The sequence below is a fragment of the Mesoplodon densirostris genome, chromosome 6 (assembly GCF_025265405.1).
Source record: "Mesoplodon densirostris isolate mMesDen1 chromosome 6, mMesDen1 primary haplotype, whole genome shotgun sequence".
NCBI classification, from domain to species: Eukaryota; Metazoa; Chordata; class Mammalia; order Artiodactyla; family Ziphiidae; genus Mesoplodon; species Mesoplodon densirostris.
This window is the reverse complement of record NC_082666.1, coordinates 11,686,372-11,707,580: the sequence shown is the minus strand read 5'-3', so window position 1 is coordinate 11,707,580 and position 21,209 is coordinate 11,686,372. Positions and strand designations below refer to the sequence as shown.

Genomic DNA, 21,209 nt, shown 5'->3' with positions numbered 1-21,209 from the left:
TTCAGCTTGCTTACACATTGCCATGGCCCATTTAAAGGCCTTCCGAATCAATTATTTTAGGTCATTAAGAGGAAGTTTAATTTGGTTGACAAACACCCCTACTGTGGTGACCTCACATATCAACAACAAATGTCTCATGGTCACAAACCTGTACCATGAGTCTGCTGAGCATGGTGTTAAACAAAACCACATGTGCCCTGATTCCAAGTAGGATTTGACTAGGCCAAGGGCGCCGCTTTTCAATCATTATGCTGCTGGTCTCTGAGCGCCCACAATGGCCCCGCCCCTAATCACTTGCAAGGAGTTTATGAAAAGAAGTCACCAGTCCCATGTGGCTGTATTCATTTGAGAGTGCCTTTAAGCTAATGTTGATTTCGAAAAAGTCACTCAATGAAAACTACAAAAGGAGGCTGAAGAAAAGGGCAGAGCCAATTTTAGGTAGATGTCTCAGCTTATTTTAAAGAAAATTTACCAGTTCCACACACACACAATACTGATAATCACCTCCATTTACTTGGTGCTTACAACGTGTCAGGTACCAATTTTCTCATTTACTCCTCATTAAAAAACTCCTATGAAGTGGAGAATCTACCCAAGGAGTCTGAAGCTCAAAGAGACACCTTTACATCCCCATTTGAAAAACAGGAGCACCCCTCACAAAGGCGTGACAATTAAAAATTATACAGCTCAAGTGCCATGTGTATTGGTAGAAGCTCATTCAATGGTTGATATTATTAAATATTTCCAATAGGCATCTCTTCAGAGAATAACATAGTAGTAGTTTTGTACGGAGTGGTCGAACCGTGAGATTTAGTAACCGTACCTTTCCCCCTGCTAAACTGATTTCTCCTTTAAACAAAGGAGCTTGTTTAAGGTCTCCCAGTAGTGGTGGAACTAGAATTTGAATCCAGGTCCCCACAACTCTAGAACTCAAGAGCTCTTCCACTGTGCTCCACAGCCTCCTGCATGCTGCTCCTGTGTTAATCTGACAGGAATTTGGTTAGTTTAAGCTTCTCTTAGTAACAATTTAGAAACTTTGCGTCTTCTTTGAAGTCAGTTTTAACGTTGCTAAATTGACTGGCTAAGTGATGATAGGAAAATTGGAAAACAAAAGCATCAATGATGGTTTCACATTTTCTACTGGGACTCTCCCTCATAAATTACTCAATTTTTCTAATCTATAACAGAGGGCTATCTCATCTCACAAGAGAACATTTCAGTCACGACAACTTAGACTGAAAATGTACTGACTGCAAGAGATACTTAAATCAGCCAGAAGTACTTGTTCCCTTTGATAACATAAATTACTACTAGGGCTTTAAGTTGTTTCATATTAACTAATTCCAACATTAGGATAAGTGGCATTTAAGAACCACACTCATTTTAAAAGCAGACGCCACACGAGGAGGAGAGAGCTTCCAGGGGAAATCCACCAGGCGAAATCCAGAACATTCTTCAGGCCCTAAGTTGAACAGAGCTCCTGAATTTTCACTCTGAATGCACTGGATGTGACAGACTCACATGTGATGATATCGCTTGATAATAGCATGCTAAGGAAATTCCAGCAAGACCAAGCTACAGTCCAATTACTTTTCTTGTTATATAATTAAGCAAGCCTCAGGGTTTCATTGATCTAAACTTTGTCTCTTGTTTTTACTACTCACTATGAAGAATAATGTTTGGTAGAGTTTTATAAAAAGCTCTTCACATCCATTATATCAGTTAGTTCTCACAACTCTCTGAGATGGATAATATTACCTTAATTCCACTGATTAGAGAATGGAGCCTCGGAGAGGCTAAGTAACCCAGCCCCAGTCTCAAGTGTACTCAGAGCTTTCCTCTGGAGAAATATGAGGCTGCCAGACGTGAGCCCTCCGTCCCCTCACCACAGTGCTCAGGGCATGGCCTGGAGGCTGCGCCGAGAAGGAAGAGCTCAAGCAAAGGTCCTGGGAACCTCTGCCGGGACGCGGCAGGGTTAGGCGTAACCCACACAGCCTGATCCAGGGGCTCTGGGGTCTGACAAACCCAGCACAGCGGAGGGACCGGATGCAAATTACTTTCTCTCTCTGAGCCTCAGCTTCCCCATTTGCAAATATGGATATCTCCTCCTTGGCAGAGAGATTCTTAGGATGTGCAAAAGTGAGAACAGGTACAGCACAGGGCACTGTGTCTGGCATGGAACAAGGACACAGAAGACGGCAGTTTCTTCCCAACCCTCTCCCTTTCTTGCTAAATCTCTTCCCATGAACCTATGACTGAAACGACCAGGTGGAATTTTTTTTTTTTTTTTTCCGGTACACGGGCCTTTCACTGTTGTGGCCTCTCCCATTGCGGAGCACAGGCTCCGGACGCACAGGCTCAGCGGCCATGGCTCACGGGCCCAGCCGCTCCGCGGCATGTGGGATCTTCCCGGACCGGGGCACGAACCCGTGTCCCCTGCATCGGCAGGCGGACTCTCAACCACTGCGCCACCAGGGAAGCCCTACCAGGTGGAATTTTTCATGCAAATATCACCTTCTTACAAAAGCAGGACTTTGATTACTTATCACTAACAAAGAGATCTCACATGGAGTTTCTCAATTCTCGTGAGAACACATGCACAAGTCACCACCTATACCTGCATATAATTATGGCTGAGAGTTTTGCATCAATCACAGTATTAACAAGGGCAAACTACATCTTATACTGTCTACCTGTGGAGTCCTGTGAAGAAGCAAAATGGTAAACAAAAAACACTCTTCTACACTGACCGTGAAACAAAAAAAAAAAACATAAAAAAATGAACAAGGGATTAGAGACTTCCTATGCCAGAGAAAAATGAAAAGAAAAAACTAGTTAAAATGGCACCAGTTCAGTTGACAGCAATTCAGGTTCTTTGACAGGAAAAGGGAAAAAAAAGTTATTTTTCTTTGTCTGTAAATAAGTCAATGCTGTTATTTTATGTAAAAGCTCCACAGTTAAACCACTGCAGACACAGACAAATACGGCCTCTGGATCCCAGAGACGGAGAGGTGCTGCAGTGTGGACAGGGATGTGTCCCTGGAGTGGTGGCTCAGCGCTGCCCCAAGCGCTTGGTGCATCTGTAAAACCAGGCTTCCATGCGCTCCAGCTGAGCCTTCCTACATAAAGGATGGTGAGGAAGAGAGGAAAGCTGTGAGCTGGGCCTGTCTCCTCATGCCCCCATCACATGTCTCTTGAAATTGCATTGGTGGGAGAGGTAGGTAGAGGCCTGTGAACTTGGTACCTGGGTCTCACTCCCCTCTTCCTACTGCCTGGAACTTAGCACTTAGTATATAACCTAAATTTATCCTCTCAAACTGCACTGTAAAAAGATTATCTAATTCATAAAAAGTACTTGGAAACAGAGAGGAAGCAAAAATCTAGTAAAAATGGTGCTTGAAACCTCAAAGTAAGTCATCACTACAAACACCTCTGCCACAGTTTGGTAGTTAGGTAGCAAGGAAACCATTCGGAAGCTTGGGTTTGGGACGCTAACACGTCTGAATTTTAGGTACATGGTTGTGGTGTGTAATTTTACTTAAGAATTACCTTGATCCTTACAAACAACAGTTTACTTTATTAACATGGTTAAGCTGTTTCCAAGCATTTTATATGGAAGGGCCGTGTTTCTAATGGCCCAGGAGGAGGAGGCCTGACCCTCCCCTATTTACACCCTTCAATGGCTCTCCATCGCCCTGTAAAGTTGAAACTCTTTAACACGGCTTACAAGGCCCTGGATGGCCTGGCCCTTGCCTGCTTGCCTCAATGCTCCTCTCCCGCTTCAGCTCCACGCTCCTGCCAGACACTGAGCTGCTCATACTTCCTGGGAAACACCATGGTCTACACTCTAAGTCTTTGTAGATGCTGTTCCCTGTCCTCCTGGTGGAACTCAAATTTATCTGCTAGGTTTCCATTTAGGCATTCCTCTCCTCTGAGAAGCAGAGCCCACAAGGCTCAGTTCACTGTCTTCCCTATCAGAGCCTATAGCCTCTCAAATTCCCTGCAATTACTTTCTCCTTGTCTGCATATGTTCTAGACAGAACTCTGAAGGCACAGATTATGTCACATTCACCTTTTTATATAGAACCCCTGGTTGATACAATGCCTGGTACACAGAAGGCTACCAAAACATGACTATAGAAGGGGATGTGTATTGTGTACCGACCACAGGCCAGACACTGAGATATGCTGGACATATACAGGACTCATTTATTTAATCTTTACCACAATCTTAAGAGATGGGGACTAACCACTCCTATAGATGAAGAAAGTAAGATGCAGAGACAAAGTACCACACCTGAAATTACTACTGCAAGGGAGGGGTCAAGCAGGGAACTGGAAGTGCATTTATCAAGTTCCTTAAAAATGCCACTCCCATCCCTGACACAGTGCCCCCAGCATTGTCAACCAGAAGAAAACAGCGCAGGCACAAGCCAATTCTAGTGAAATCCTTTCCCTAGGGAATGAAGATGATGATCCCTGGAACCCAAGAGTCCCTAAAACACAATTTCAAAGGCATCAACTTAACAATGTAAATGGCTTTAAGGCCACTGAGGAAATAAAAATGGCAATGGTTGCTGACCTCTGTTGAACTCTTTATGTGCCAGGCACTGGGCTGGGTACCTGATAAGCATTATCTCACTAGATCCCTCAACGATATTACAGGGGGGAGCTATGGCCATTGCCCTTATTTTACAGGTGAGAAAACAGAGGTGCAGAGGTCCATCACCTTGCCCAAGATCAAATAAGCAGGAAGTAGGGGAGCCAGGACCCGGAGCCCACATTCTAACCACCACACTTTACTGCCTCTGTATATAGGTGGAGCTTCATCTGCAGTCTAACCTGAGCCTCTGTCTGCACTGTGTCGCTGCTATCGCCTTTCCTTCCTCCTTCCTGACCATTCCATCACCAGGAATGATACAAAACACCTTCTGCATGCATCCCTCATGTGGCTCTGAGGTCTGTACACAAAGCATTATTTGTGAGGCTTAGAAAGGAAGGTCTTCATTTATCAAAAAGGAAAAGGAACCCAGCTACCAGAACTGACCTGGCACCTGCTACCAGACATGGCACAGAGGAGGAGCTGCAGAGCATCTCCTGAACTCAACTGAGGTGGAGGGAATGAAAGGAAACAGTCACTGTGTAATCTGGCCGCGTTTTGGTGTTTCCTAGCTGCCAGCTAACATGATCATTCTCTCCAAGAAGAAACTAGGTCTATGCCAAAGCCCTTGGCTATCCTGCTAACTTACCACCAGCCTCAAATTAGTGTTTGCTTAAATGAGAGAAAGGATATAAAAAGGCAGTGGAGGTATCAGAATGACGATCAGCTAGAAACTTGTCACTTTAGAAGGAAGATGTACTCTTTTAGGTGACTAGGTTACCACTTAACAGATAGGACAGCCTGTAAGAGCTTGAAGGCTAGAATTAGATCTTCCCCCCAAATAACCTTCTTTCAAATGAGAACAGTAGGTTATAATTTATATTTCTTTTTGTGCAACAAATTTGAGTGTCATAAAAATGGTTAAAAAGTCTTCCTATGGTAGCTTTTTCTAAACTTTTATGAACATCTGCCACATTCATTTGAAGTTTAAAAAATTCTGGCACATATGCAAAGGCATAATAAGGTGCCTATAGCTTTCAAGAAAAAATAACAAGACAGTCAAAAATAAGCCTTTTGCTGAATTGCCAGTAAGAAAACTAGTGTGCGAGAGGAGATGGGCCTTCCCAATCTCCTTCCCTAAAGAGCTTTCCTTTGGCCCCAGGTATGAGCTCCACCCCCAAGCATTATAGCCCATGGTTCCTGGAAGAAATCTCAGGGAACCATCGCTCTCACTTGAAGGTATAATAGAACCAGATAAGCCCAATCAAAAAGCATGAGCGGAGGACTCCGAGTCGGAGCTGAAGCCCATGGGAGGAGATCGGGAGACTCTGTATTTCATGACTTGGTAGTTCACAGCTGCCTCACACATGCAGGAAACGCGATTTTGTTTGGAAAGTGTCTTAGCTGGCTTCAAGAGTGGGACAACGACTATTTTTGTTTTTCTTTTAGTGCTGACCACATAGTAGTTCAGCATGGCAAACCCTCCCTAATTTAAATCAGCAGGGCTAAGATTTATCTTGGCCAGTGCTTCCCGAACCTTCTCATTTAAAACCCTTCAAAGGCCAAGGAGAGTGGACTTGCACCCATTCACCTAAGTGCAAAACTCTGTCTCAAGTTTTAGCTTCAAAATGTATGCCTGTTGTGCACGGCATGTTTTACGACAAAAAACCCTTGTTTTAAATTACTTACAATCACATAAAAAGTAAAAACATTTACTCCCTCCACCTTTAAGTAAAGTTATGGTGCTGGGTCCCCCTGACAACAGCAATGCCCACTGGAGGGCTCTAAATGTGTCCCAAATTCCAGCTTTCCAAGCACTCACTCAATCCTTCTTTTCAGAACGCACATGCTGGGCACCCTGCTAGGTGCTGAGGACACCAGAGTGAATGCAGCACAGTCCTTGTCCCCAAAGAGCTCCTGCTCCTGGGGCTGATGGAGAGGACAGGGACGCAGACAGCTGTCATCCTGAGCAAGAGGTACAGCAAGCAAAGACAATGGCCAACGGGAGGACTTCCTCAAACAGCTGGGGAAGAGAAGGTTTGGTCATGCAGGAGCATGGGGGTGGGGGGGTTTTAGAGACCAGCCAGAGCACTGGCTAACAAGGGACAGTGAGAAGACAGAAGGCTTGACAGCAGCAGGGAGGCTGAGCAGAACTCGGGGGTAGGGCAGAGGAGGCTGGAAGGCAGGCTATTAAAGGCAGAGTGACCAGGTAGAAGGCAACCCCTAAACGTTGGAACCAGGGACTGAATTTCATACTCATCTTCATACCTCCATGACCTAGCAAAATGTCTGGAAAACAAGAGGCCTTGATCCTGCTTCTCGAGTGAACGAATAAGGCTTTGCAAAAATCTAAGAAAGCAAGGTAAAATGTCAACGAAGGCAGCAAGGAAGGAACAGGGCGAGAGACATGTCAGAGACTTGGTGACTATTTAGAGAGAAAGAAATGAGAAAGAGGACACTCAGCCATGCTCAGCGTGACCCACTTTGGTGCCTTTTCAGGCAGTGGTGCTGCTCACAGGGACCGGGAACAGCGGAAGGGGAGTGGAGTCACTCGACGGGTGTGTGTGTACAGATAATAAGGGGTTTGGGGAAGACTGAGTTTGAGACATCGACAGTACATCTTGGTGACCTTCAACTGGCATTTGCAACTCTGGGCCTTAAGTTCAGAGAGAGGCATGCCAGTGTTAGAAACACAGTTGGGAGTCACTGACATTACCCTGGTGGCAAAAGCAAAAAGCCTTAAAAAAGATGGCCAGGGGGCATATAGAAAAGAGAAGCAAGCCAAGACAAGAAACCTGGACAATGCTCAAGGTAAAGGGCTGTGAAAAGGAGCCTGAAAAAACCCGTGCTGGAACAGCCTGGAAGGCAGAAGAGGCAGGAACGAGCTGTGGATGCCGACAGACCAAATGGTCTTTAGATTAGAGTTTCCAACTGTACAACAATTGACACGAAAGTTCTATTAGCAAGTACTCACTTTCAATTTTTCACACAGGAGCTTTGAATACACCCCCAAACTTGACAAACAAAGGTAAAACACAGAAGAAATCTCTTCAAGCTGATCTAAATACACCATCCAAGATAGTCCATAAACTGTGTACTGTATGTGCTCAGGGCTGGGTGATGACAAGGAGGAACTGTTAACAGAATGCAGGAGCCACATGGCCGTCCTGTCAAATTAGAAATTTGAGCAGATTTCTGTGGTCTATTTTGATCAAGATTCTCAATGTCAAACAAACAGGTTTTTCGATAACCAACTTGTTTCATTTTCGTAAGCACAATAGCACAGTGTGCAACAGTGAAGAAGCAGGTGGTCCTCGTCGACGTGAAATGAAGGCAACAGAAGAAGAGAAGTAGCACTTCCTTTAAGACATGCAAAGCATCATCACAGACGGACATGGCTTTAGCTTTTCCCTCTGAGAGCTTATCTCCTGTGCAAAACAGCCAAGCCCCCTACCTCCTGCCCCATTTTGCTCTAGTGCAAATTTCAGCTCTCTCCTGAGGAGGGAAAAGCTTAGGGTTCATGTCTACAAACCAGTGGCACTTACAAAAGCACAGAAAAGTCCCTTAAAAGAATTGCTATCTAACCGGTACAGCCATGCAGAAAGCAATCTGGCCTTAGATTCATAGCTTTGACCAAGCATTTCTACTTTAGGGGTTCTATGCTAAGGAAGTAAGTCAAGATGCAGATTAAGCCTTATGCATAAAGATGTTCACTGAAATGCTATTTATAATAATGAAAAATTATAAACAGCTTTAAGTGTCCAACAGTAATAGGAAAATGGCTAAGTTGTGGCATATCCAAACAGTGGAAGGACCGGTAGCAAATTAAAAATTATTACTGAGAGTAGACAAAAACATGTAGAAATCCCCATGCCATAATATTAAATGAAATAAAGACATAAAATTTTATACCATATCAGTGAAGTACATTTATACAAAATATATATTCACAGAATAAAGACGAGGATGAAGAAAAATAAAGTGCTAACAGTGGCTGAATCTGGAGTAATGGTATTGTGGATAATTTTAATTTTCCTATTTACACTTCTGTATATTTTCTATACCACATTTTCTATAGAGAAAAAATGTAATATCATATTGTTGCAGTGTTTTAGAATAAACATCATTTTGAAAAGTGAATCATTTCCCTTCCCTCGTTCAAACCCTTAAAGAACCCTTTCCTCCTGCCTCTTTGAACCTCACTCCCTCACCCATGAAAATTGACAATCTCCAAACAAAGTGGAAAAACACTGGAAACAAGAGACCAGTGGAAAGGGTCTAAGCTGAACGCTCAGCTCTGTGCATGAGGCGTTGCTCTGACACACTCCCGTGTGTAGAGCTGTGAATCCAGAGACTGCGTCTTTTCCACTGCCACATAGCAAAACACAACCGCAAACAGAGATATCTGGGGAGGAGAGGAGCCCACTTACCTCCATTAAACTTAAATGGATTCCTATGAGGTAGGGCATGGGAGCGCTGTGAAGAGAAACAGAGACACACAGCTGCTTTAATGTCTGTTGCTTCTGACAGAAAATTACACATGGTTCACTATTTGGAGAAAAACTGTTTTAATAAACGTATGCACAGTTACATTTCCTTTCACAACAAAAACGCTAATCTGACATTTTGTTCCCAAGCCTAGAAACTTCAGAAGAATTTCAAAATGCGGGCAGCCTTAAAAGCATGGGTGGCGGGAAGAGCACTGACCTTGGTGTTAGTCCCTAAATAGCAGCCATGCGATTGCATAGCCTCAGTTGCCTTATCTTTAAAATGGCACTTTGGAATCTAACTGGCAGCCTGCTATCAGAATGAGAAAATATACGTCGAGTGATTAGTACAGTTCCTGGTACAAATGGGAACCACTGTTGCCATGATTACAACAGAAAAAGCAGTTAACGATGTCAGATGGAGGGCATGACGTGCTTCAAAGAGGAATGATTTTTTATTTGCTGTTTCCTCCTGCCATCAAGAGATGTGATCTAACTGTCCATTCTGATTGGACAAAGTGCATCAAAGCCAGCAAGCATCTCCACCCCAATTGCACACATGCCATCTGATGACACTGTAATTCAAAAAGCCCCTTCCAACTGCTTCATTCCCAGAGCAATGGGTTCCCTTAGTTAGTGACCGAGCAGGAGGTGAGAACCCAACTCCAGGGGCTTTAAAACCTGGGCATCATGGATTGACTTCCTTTGGTTTCAGGGGCACACATATAAATTATCATTATGATGCTACTTACCAATGATAAATGGGCTAGCCATTATACAAGGAACTTGAAATTCACCTTTCCTAAGCCATAGAACCTCACAAGGTAGGTATAATACCCATTTTACAGAGGAGGAAATAGGCCCAGAGAGCTTAAATCACTTCTCTAATGCCATAAAACAAGCGGCAACCCTAGGATTTGACTCCAAACCTGCTTCCTCCGTGCCACATTGACTTTGTAATATTGGACCTAAAATCCCCAGGCCTGCCTCCCACCCAGTGTTTTTCCTGCAGGTAGGGAGGTCAAGGAGTAGAGAGGAAGCAAGACATTGACAATGTTTCCATCTGTCTCTCCAGCATCCTGAGAAAGGTACAAAAAGGTATTTTATGAGCCCAGTGGAAAGATACCTGGCTCAGTCTTGAGGTGCCCAGGTACCTTTCCTCCGGGGCAGCTGGTGGCGTGGAAGTGGACCTAGGAGGGTGGCTTTCTTGGGGACAGCGTAGGGAAACGAGGAGTGGTAAGAAATGAAAAAGGAGAGGTTTGCTTTCCACTGAATGCTGAGGAGTTTAGGCTTTACCCTGAAAGCAATGGATGGGCAACGAAGGTTTTTTAAACATCATATGTGCATTTTAAAATTGCTCAAACATTTAAAAATAAGAAAGAGCACAATTCCCTCATTACCATTCAACAAATAAAATTCTTCAAGCAAAAATCCTTCCCCAGAATATAAAATGTTCTCCTTACTACAGACCTCTGCAGTAATATATCTTGGGAGCCTGTAAAACAGTCTTGAATATTAGCAGCACAGTTTGGCAACTATTCTTCTAGAAGAGTTTTGTATGTGATAATAGTCAAAGAAAGAATTAGACACAAAACTGCAGTGAAAGTGGAGTTGTCTTTCCTTTCTTCTTCTTCTTCTTCTTCTCTCCTTTTTAAAAAAGGTATCTGCTGTGCACATTCAGCTTCCCTTCGCTTCTAGGGGCAAGGAAATGCCCTATGATATTTTTTCCCCTTAAACTGTAAACCATTAGTTTAGCTGCCAGCTACACAAATGCTCAAACTTCCCAGTGTGCCTGGCTCTGCTGTCCAAGCTTTCTCCAGTGTACGCTGAAATGAATGTGTTTCTAATTAAGTAGCTTCAGGAACACGACAGCTTCAATGTCAAAAATACAAAGTCTGAACCCTGGCAGGAAGTCTTAAGACTGCAAATGCCTCATCTAGTGGAACCTTGCCTAATGTAATGAAAGGAAGCAGGAAGAGTGCAGAATTCCAGAAAAATGGCCACTTATTAATGTGTCCAGAAGTACAGCCAAACACATAGAAGGGAGAAAACTCAAATCCATAATATTTAACCAAATCTTAAAAACTTTCCCAGCTCCTACCAGCACCGTCATGCAAGTGACAAATGACCCTGAGTTTTAATTAGAATTTCTGAACTGAAGTTCCAACAAATGAATTAAGGTATAGAAAAGGACATTCAAACAACTGTGAGAAAAAGGTAAAAATAAATACCTACAGCAAAAGCCTCTGTATAATTTAGGCTCTTATCTGAGACTATAGGCTCTTATCTAAAAAAAAAATTTCTAGTATTTTAAATATGTAGGTTTTAATGCCATGCCCTTTTGTCCTGCAATAAAAATCAATGAAAGAGAGTAAAAAGGAGTCTTAGAAGTGATGGCAGATGTAGAAAGGGACAAAGTGAGACTCACTCTTCAGGTACCATTAGGTAGGCTTTTTTTTTTTTTTTTTTTTTAAGCCCAATAATTTACCAAAGAGTAATTATGGCCTGTCATAGAAATGTAGTTTCTTAGCCAACTTAGGGCTGCAACAGCTCTGTATTTAGAAAATATTTAAAACACATTTATTCTGAAATCACAGCACACCATGTTTTGTATGAATGCAAATTTGGACAAATACCTTTTACTGTGTCATCATTTGCTTACAAAACCTCAAATGTGTCCCTTGAATCTACTGCATTTTTGCTCTGCAAATACACTTTTTACAAATTTTAAGTGGGGAGAGGGAGAGAGGAAAAAAAGAAACCCCAGAGACTCCTTAACATCTCAATGTAGCAAATATGTAACTGGGTAATTCTACCTGCATTCTGAAAACAATTTGTATTCTCAATAGACCTCAATAGTTTTGGCAGCTACTGAATCATTCTCTTTTGTTTGTTTTTTCTTGTTGTTGTAAAGAGAAATTTGGGGGGCGGGGAAACACTCACCCATGATCAAGTCATCTTATCACAACTACTTTTATTTTTGTATTATTCTCCTCCAATATTAACATTAATATTTAAAAATATCTTTGAAATTATAGAGTGCATATATTTTATTGTTTTCTCATTGGCTACATTAACATTTCCCATATTATACTGTAAACTTTGTGATTATTTTAAACACTATGTAATATTCAACCAAGTATGGATGTCCCTTAATTTGCTGAACCCTATTGCTAGAGTTAGACATTAAGCCACTTCCAACTTTTCACTATAAGTAACATCGTAATGAAAATGAACAACTTCATGTGCATGAATTCCCAAATATGGAATTACCAAGTCAAAGGGCAGGACTGTTTTTAATATCTTTTGTTATATCTTGGCAAAGTGTCTTTTAAAAGGGCAGTACCAGCCCCAGTGGAAATCTTTCAAGATTGTTGCAAGGATTAGAGAGAACCCATGAAGTGCCTAGCACAGGAGCAGCACACGGTAGGCTCAGTAAGCTATTATGTCCAAGTGGGTTCTCTTCACAGCCCTGGCATGGCTGGTATGACTGGACCCATTCTCTTAGTGCCCAAAGAATGGTTTCTTGTTCCTTCCCTGGTTCTGAAGGATACCTGGCAAAGTGTTGGTGAGGACAGTTGAGACTCCGTGATGAGCGTGAGGTGTTTGACATGCATCACCTCTATACATGAGTTTCTGACCCCAAGCACACTCCCTTGTCACTTGTCTACTTACTGAGCTCAGGAGGGTTGTTTATCGCTTTCTTCAGAGGGTAACATTTAAACTTGATTTTATGTACCACCCAAAATGCAAAAACCACCAAGTAAACTATGACTCATTACTTGCTTATCACACAGAATGACAAATTTGTAAAACCACTCATCACGCTTTCTTAAAAAGAAAATATAGCAAAAAATTGGTTAAGCTAGTCCTAAAAAACGTCACATTTAGAACCTGACTCTTCTGAATCATTTTCTGATTCAGAGTCATCAATGCCCTTGTTTTTTCCAAGGTTTCTCAGTAACAAAACATAATACTTTATCTAGATGCTATCTTCATTTGTTAGGTCCCAGAAAGAACTTGTTTATTGCTTATCAAGAAAGTATCAACGCAAATATCTGTTTCACCAATAAAAAATGAACACCATGCTTCTCTGCTCTGGTGCCTTTCAAACATTCACACTGACTTTACATTTCAATGTTGAATCTGACTGCAATTTGGAAGACATTTTAAATGGCAATTAGACACAACATGTGCAGAACCAACAGTGCACATAATTAAATTAAAGGGGTGATAATATTAACAGCTACGACCAAGTTCATGCATAGGTGGGCCATCACAACCGTGTCACAACTGCCCTATGGCTGACGGCGATTGTGGGACGCCACTGTACATCTCTGAGTAGCGGGATAGGGTGTACCTGCCCTAGGCCTTTGTTCTCTGGGAACTACGGCACTATCTGACTTCATCACTGTCATCTTGGAAGAGTGAAAGCTATTCTTTCTTCCTTCTCCCCTGAAAAGGAGAGGGGTTATATTGGTAGTGTCAAGGCAGTGACAATATAATGACCTTTACCTGAAAGGTATGTTTACTTTGAATCCTCTTAAGGGGAAAAGGAACTCATTATCAATTGAGCTACTAAAACCCAGGTGCTTTTGTGCATCACTTATACATAATTTTCAAGGCAACTCTGCAAGGTATCACTGCTAACCACATTTTCAGATTGGGAAACAGGCTTGGAAAGGTGAAGTAACTTGCCCCAGGGTCACAAAGCTAGAGTGAAGCTGTAATTCAAAGTCAGGGCTGTTGGACTGAAAGCCTATACTGTCCCACAGCACATACTCAGAACTTAAGCCAAAAGAAAAGGCGTGCTGGAAAACCAAGGGGGCTAGTCACCCAATCCTCTCACCAACTCCAGACCTGCAACGCAGAGCACTGCTCTTATAGGTAAGTCCTGCAGCATGAGCTCATTCCTAGCAATGGACAGGCATGAATATGGATACTGCAGACTTATTAATGCTCCTATGGTCCCCGTTCATTATTACTGCACTTTCTCAATTTGTTAATTCCTTTCCCCCAGATAACTAGAGCCCTTTTAATTATGTTCCCCTGAGGTGAGCGGCTACTAATTGGAAAAGAGTCAGGTGAAATAAAGGAACACTGGCTGCTCAAATATATAAAAGGCAGCTTCCCAAGACAAAGAGGGAGAGGAGGGGAGGGGAGGGGAGGTGAGATGAGATGTGGCGAGAGGTAGGAGGGCCCCCACTCCCGCCTCCCCAGGAGCAACACCTCTCTGACCTCAGTAAGGATACAGCGTAGAGCTACCCAGGGGTTTGGAAGGTCTACTCTTTTTCTTTTCCCATATTAAAGCACAGTGAGCATTACAGTGTACACATCACAACACCCATTTCGCCTCTCAGAGGCACTCCACCTTTTTAGCCAAATACCCAGATCTGCAAAGGGAGCCCACAAGTCTTTCCTCAGTTCCCTGTCTTTAAAGGAAAGGAAAACTCTTGGTCTTACTCATTTGAGCTTTTCTTCCTTCCTTCCTTCCTCCCTCCTCTCTCCCTCCCTCCCTCCCCTCCTTCTTTTTTGAAAAGAAACAAACGTGTAAACGCAGTTTGTCTTACAGTTTAAAATTCTGCTCTGAAATAACGAAGCCTGGCATTGCTAGAGAGGTTAAAGGACAACAGAACGGGGGAAAGAAAGCGAACAAAGAGCATACAACACACCTTGCTGGAGGACACAGATAATCCTAGTCTTCATCTTCCTGAAAGTGACCCGACAGATGGGCCGCAGGCTAATGCGATGGCCAGTGTCGCACAGGGAGCCAGGCAGAGCCAGTGCTGTTCATGGTGCACTTGCCATAGCCAGCGCTAGGCTGAGGGCTTGACAGGCACTTTCTCACTGGACGCTCAGGACAACGGTATGAGGTTAGGTACCACCACCGCCCCCCATACAGATGAGGAAACAAGGGCTGGGAAGCTAAACAACTCACTGAGGTCACACAGCAGCCCTGAGACTAGAACCCAAGTCTGTCACACTGAGAGAGAGCAAGCTCACTGCTTCCCAGGAGCCCAGCACGTGCCCGGCTGTGGAAGAAAAGTGGAAGGAGGTTCGGAGGTTTTCTCTAACCTGCTCCCTGGGGGCCCGCCAGCAGCTGTGCCAAGTCCCGGGCCCCTCCATGTTCTGTCCGAGACTCCGGCCAGCCCCTCACCACAGGAACCCCAACTTGCCTCTGAGCTGAGCCATGAGTGTCCCTGTGGGCCCCAGTCCCCGCCTCCTCTAAGTCCTACTGAACCTGTGCTGTCCGCCAAGCCCCGCTTCTCAGATCACGCCGGGCTTGCTAACACCTCCCTATTCAGAGGCTTTTGTCTGGGTTGCCCATTTGGCATAAAGCACGCGCTAATTTGTATGGTTATTCCAGACTGTCAGTCACAGGAGAACCAAACTTTGTTTCTGATTCCCTAGAGTCCATGGTGGGGCTGTGTGCAGAGCAGGAGGAATAAAGAGGCGGGTATGTGCTGAGTGCTCACCAAATACCAAGGGCTGTGCGGGAGCCCTTATCTCATTTAATCCTCAAATATTCCAATTTATACCAACCATTTTATAGATTAAAAAAGGGATTCTCAGAAACTTGCCCATGGTCACAGTTAATGGTGATTCCAGCCCACATCCTCCTACTTCAAGAGTCTCATACTACTGTTGCTTTACATTAACTTTTTTTTAACCATTATGTTACACTTAAGAAAAAAAAATGGGTATTTGATAATTACAGCTGAAAGATAAAATAGCAAGTGGACATTTTGTAGCCAGAATAAAACTACATTTTCCAGCTAGCTTAAATGAATTGACACCCTTTCTTGTTCTAAATAGAATTTACGGCAGTTTATAGAAATATGTTCAATACAGCAGCAAAAATAGGAAAAAAAAATAGGGGCAAAGGGAAAAAGCATAAGTCGGAGCGAGGTGAGCACTTCTATGTGTGCTGTGAGGTGCTGCACACCTGCTGGGACGGCCGCAGGTTTGGCTCTGAGTCCTCCAGCTGCCAACCCAAAGAGGGAAACAGGATTGTAATGTGACTCACGGTGTCCATAGAGAAAAATAAACTAGGCTCTCAGGAGCTTCCATTTTAAAAAGGCAACCGGGGAGGGGAAAGAGAGAAAACTAACAACTTATGGTGCACTTACTATGTGCTCATTGTTTTCCGTGGGCCGGCCAGTCAGTCAGTAAATATCACTACGTGTTGGGCACCACCTTGGCCTGAGGACAGAGGAGAGAAAACACAGTCCTGATCCCTATACCTATGTGGAGATTACCATTAAGAGCGGACAGCCAATAAGCATATTCTTGTATGTGTGTAGGCTGCCGCCAGGAGACTTACAAAGTGCTGTGGGGCAGACCTAAGATGACCTCATCTCGTTCCCACAGCAATCTTGAAAGGCTGATCTCCGTAATTCACAGAGGAACCCATGGCTCCAAGAGGTTAAGTGACTTGACAAAGGTCACAGCTGGTGAGAGGCAGAAAATATGACTTGAAAGGTAGAAGGGGTGCGAATGCCATTAGTTAATCGAGGTTTTCTTAGGGGAAAAAGTATTTAACTTCTTGCCTGGTTTCCAACCGGCCCTCCCTGATTTATGAGCAATAGCGGAGGATGAGGATCCCTACGTGAGGACAGGGGCAACCCCAGATTAGGAGAGGCGGCACAGACTGCCTCATTTCCATCTGTGGTTTCGGCAGCCAGAGCATGGGGCTCACAGCAGTGGAGGAGCTGGGAGCGCGGTGCTGGTCACTGGAAATGGCCTGCTAATGTGAGACACGTGTGTATCTGAGCTGATGGTGAAAGTGGGGAGGGGGGACGATGCCCTCCTGAGTGTGGCCCTGTGGCTTCCTGGGGTAACCTTGGGGGTTGGGAAAGCGCTCCAAGCCACCAAACCCAACCGAAACAAACACAAGAGTTATAAAGATAACGCCTGGACGAAAACCCAGAGGGGTCAACATCAAAGCCTAGAGTAGTCCGCCCTTTTATGCCTCCTCAGTCTACCGGAAGGAGACAGACTTGGAAAACATCAGGAAGGGCTCCATGGCTAAGACCACTGCAGCAGGAGAAGTTAATCCCAGAGGAAAGGTCAGGAGACAGGGCTCTCTATCGCCCCAGAGAGTTCAGTGAGAACCGTTAACAGCCAGAGCCACGTCACAAAAGGAAGTCTCAGGTTTGGGCCACCAGCAACCCATGAGACCCTCGTAGAAATCCAGGAAAGAATGATGTACAGAAGAAATAAGGAGAAAAAGAGGTTTATGGATAAGTAAACCAAGAGAAAGTAACCCCCAAAAAGGGTGTAAACGTTGAAAACCCAAGTGGTAACAAAGGGGAAAGAATCTCTTCTTGGTTTTCCAGGACTAAGATACGTCACATGCCAAGGTGCATAGCGTCCAATTACCTTCGTAGCCTAGTCTCTCAGTCTTTCAAATATTCACAGGGAAGACAGACCCACATCTGTTGAGAGATGCCTCTGAGCCCAGCACTACGCTGGTGCTTCATGGATTCTCGTTGTGGGAGAGGTAGCGACACATCCGCAAATCCCTGCCACGAGGTGACCTCCTCCAGAGCTGAAGCTTCGCGGAGGCTGACGTTACATGCTCTGGGGCTCCTGCTCTACTGGTGACCATGAACATATGTAGAATGTCTTTGCTGCAGAGACCACTACACTATGTCTTGGAAGTTCCACGGTTTTCTAAGTGTTGGATTCAAGACAGGCTCCAGGTCAGGGAGGAGTGAGGAATTACATACAGGATGTGTCACAAGAAATGGAAAACCAGGCCAAGGCTTGGTCATATAAGAACAGATAAGAACCAGCTATGTCCCATGGAGGCCAGGCAGAAACTGGGGCAAGGGAGGCAGGCTGCTGCCCCTTACCACATCAGGCAGCAGAAAGGGGACTGGGAAGGTGGGACTGGCAGGGTGGGTCCAGACACTCAGATGTAGATGCTGCAGCAAAGGATGTGAAGGACCATGGGGCAGTGGGCTGCAGTCAGGAGAGCTCCCTGAAGGGTGGGTGGGCGAGCCAACAACCAGCATCCCCTACTGAAGAAGGGTCACTCCCATGGTAAAGGGACACTATGTCTTCTCTAACCCTGCAAGCCTCAGCACCCTCACAGGAATGTCAATGCTGAGTCTGGATGAGCATTGTCACACACTGTACTCCTAGCATTTGTGCCAGCAGGGGCACCTTGGAGGGATCAGATTAAGGGTCTGATGCCAACCATCTACACAGACTACTCATTTTTATAGAACATTTGCTTTTTGCTATATATGCTTCTGAAAGGTTAAAAAGTATTATTTTAACTAATAAGGGTGGATTACCTTACTAACGACAATAAAAAATTAGGTATTAAAAACCTAATGGGGGCTTCCCTGGTGGTGCAGTGGTTGAGAGTCCGCCTGCCGATGCAGGGGACACAGGTTTGTGCCCCAGTCCGGGAAGATCCCACATGCCGCGGAGCGGCTAGGCCCGTGAGCCATGGCCGCTGAGCCTGTGCATCCGGAGCCTGTGCTCCGCAACGGGAGAGGTCACAACAGTGAGAGGCCCGCGTACCACAAAAAAAAAAAAAGAAAACCTAATGGATCTGGAATTAGATAGTGGTGATGGCTGCACAACCTTGTGAATATACTAAAAACCACTGAATTGTACACTTTAAAAAGGAATTTTATGGTGTATGAATTACATTTCAATTTTTAAAAATCAAATGGAGAACCTGAAAAGGCAGTTTTCCTATAGAACCTATATAGTATAGATATAGATTCCTACAGAATCCACAGCATAGATAATGCAAAGAGCCATCTCTTCTCTCCCCCATTTTTCCACCAGGGAGACAGTTTACTCAGAAATTGTCCAAAGCTTCCTCCAAAGGCTCTTGGCATTTTCAGTTTTAGGTGCTGCTGAAGGAAATGAAGGTGCATCTCAATATAGGGCTCAGTGACTGTCATCACCTAACAACTTCCTTTTAGGTGCCTACTTGATGCCAGGCTCTTTACGGAGAACTATATTTTTAGCTCTATTCTGTGGATGAGGAAAGAGAGACTGTGTGATTCACCCAAAGACATAAATTCAGTAGGACCAGAGCCAGGATTTAGACCCAGAGCTTTGACTTCCAAGCCTGAATTATTTTCTACTCCTTACCCTCTCTGCTGAAACCTCAAGGTCAAGTTCAGCCAAATCTTACTAAGGGATTTACCCAGGAATCTATAATTTCACTTTGTTCAACCAACACACATTGTGAACTTTCTAACCATCAGGCCCAGCACAGACCCAACTTCCTTCCTCCTTCTGTCTGAAGCTGAAATCCTGGTCCTTATCCCCTCCTACCTTCTCAGATGAGTTCCTGTTGCAGTGGTTGTACCCCCAGAGCAATGGACCTATCATGGCCCCTTGATGCTTCTTAGCTAAAAAAAAAAAAAAACCTCCCAACTCTTGCCTGGACACCTGAGTTCTTTTGTAAAGCAGTGTTTCCTCAGATCCAGAACCATCTATAAGCTCCTATCTCCCTATGCCCAATGCCAGGGACATAAAAGGTACTCATAAATACTTGCTGCAAAATGGAAACGACACAGTTTTTACTTATGTGTTAGAATTCAATCTTGAACAAAACTTGCACAGCCCAGAGTTTGATAAACAGAAAAGAATTTCGGTCATACCTGTCTATCTAATCCACTTCCAACCTACCTGGGTCTTGTGAACTTGAATTGGATTGTTGGATCATTTATATATATACACATATACAAACACATACACGTTAATATACATTGACTACAAATACATACACATAGTAATAACAAAAATAGTACCTACTATTTATGGAACACCTGATTTTTATCAGTAGCTATTACTATTCACATTCAACAGAAGAGAAAACAGGCTCAGAGGTGTTCAGCGAACTCAAAACTAGTAAATGGGGAAGCCAGAGCCAAAGCCGGGTTTTTCTGTTTCTACCACACCACGCTTTGTTGATTTCTATCACTGCCACCAAGAATATCAACAATCCCACTTACTTTAGCATCAATCTATTCCCTGCGCAAAATTTCATGGCATCAGTGAAGACAGAGATTAGAATGGACCCAGCTCTGATCATCCAGCTGTCACTTCACAGCTGTGTCTGGACTGATGCCCCATCACCCACATGGACTACGCACCCTGTGAAAAGGCATATTAAGACTGTTTGCTAAAAATCCTAGATGGAATACATGATGCAGCCTGTGGGGGTTGATTCAGAACCCCACATACAGCACAGATAAAGAGCCTAGAACTAGTACGTCTCACAGAGAATCTGTCTCACAGAGAATCTTCCACTCTGGGTGGAAGAATGGATTCCAGAGGCACCTACAAATGTCAGAAAATATGAGGTATTTTACAAAGTCAGATACAAAATCCAAACCTTAATTGTACACACTTGATTTAACTTTTCGGTTCAACCATGCCCTCAGAGAACATCAGGAGTTAGCTACTAACTTGGCTCTTGGCCTGGCTGCCTTCTTTTGGGGTAAAATATGAACTTGTTCTGATCTGCTTTGGAAATTTTATCACTTATTTGAAAATATGTTAACAGGTATCCAGGATAACCCAAACATACAATTCAATTCGGGAACTGATTTGTGGTCCTCATTTAGGACTACTTCTGAAGGAGTAGGGAGAAAAAGGTATTTGCATTGGAAATACCATATGGCTTCTACTGGGACCTTTCGTTAGCAACATTTAATTAGCATAGCATAGCATAGTGCCTGGTACATAGTAAGTGCTCTATAAATATTTGTTGAACGAATGAATATAATGAATGATAACATAAGTCCGCAATTATTAGCAAGTCATCAAAAAGCCTATGTAAAGGATTTTTTTCACAAAATCTTGGTGATAGGTACAACTTATTCCATAATTCTTTAAAGGATATTACTAAGGAACGCTTTAATATGAGATGGCCTTGGATTTCAAGCGCAGGCTCTACCATTTCTTAGTTGTGTCATGGCGGGTAAGTCACTAAACCCCTCTGAGCTTCAATTTTCTAACCTAGACAATGGAGCTAGTATTTACCTTACAGTTTGATTTTAAAGATTTGCAATAATGTTTATAAAGAGCTTGACTTGCATGCTGTACTCGATAGATGATGATTATTACTATGAAAGGGAACA

The 21,209-nt window shown here is 43.7% G+C and overlaps 1 protein-coding gene across 4 annotated transcripts in view; it reads right to left on the bottom strand.

The window, feature by feature from the left end:
* Positions 1-21,209, bottom strand: part of DENND1A (DENN domain containing 1A) — a 543,444-nt gene that overhangs the window by 194,709 nt on the left and 327,526 nt on the right. For all 4 annotated transcript variants that reach the window (XM_060100633.1, XM_060100635.1, XM_060100634.1 and 1 more), the window contains exon 11: positions 9,031-9,076. In XM_060100633.1, the coding sequence (XP_059956616.1) occupies positions 9,031-9,076 (46 nt within the window). The remainder of the gene's footprint in view (positions 1-9,030; positions 9,077-21,209) is intronic.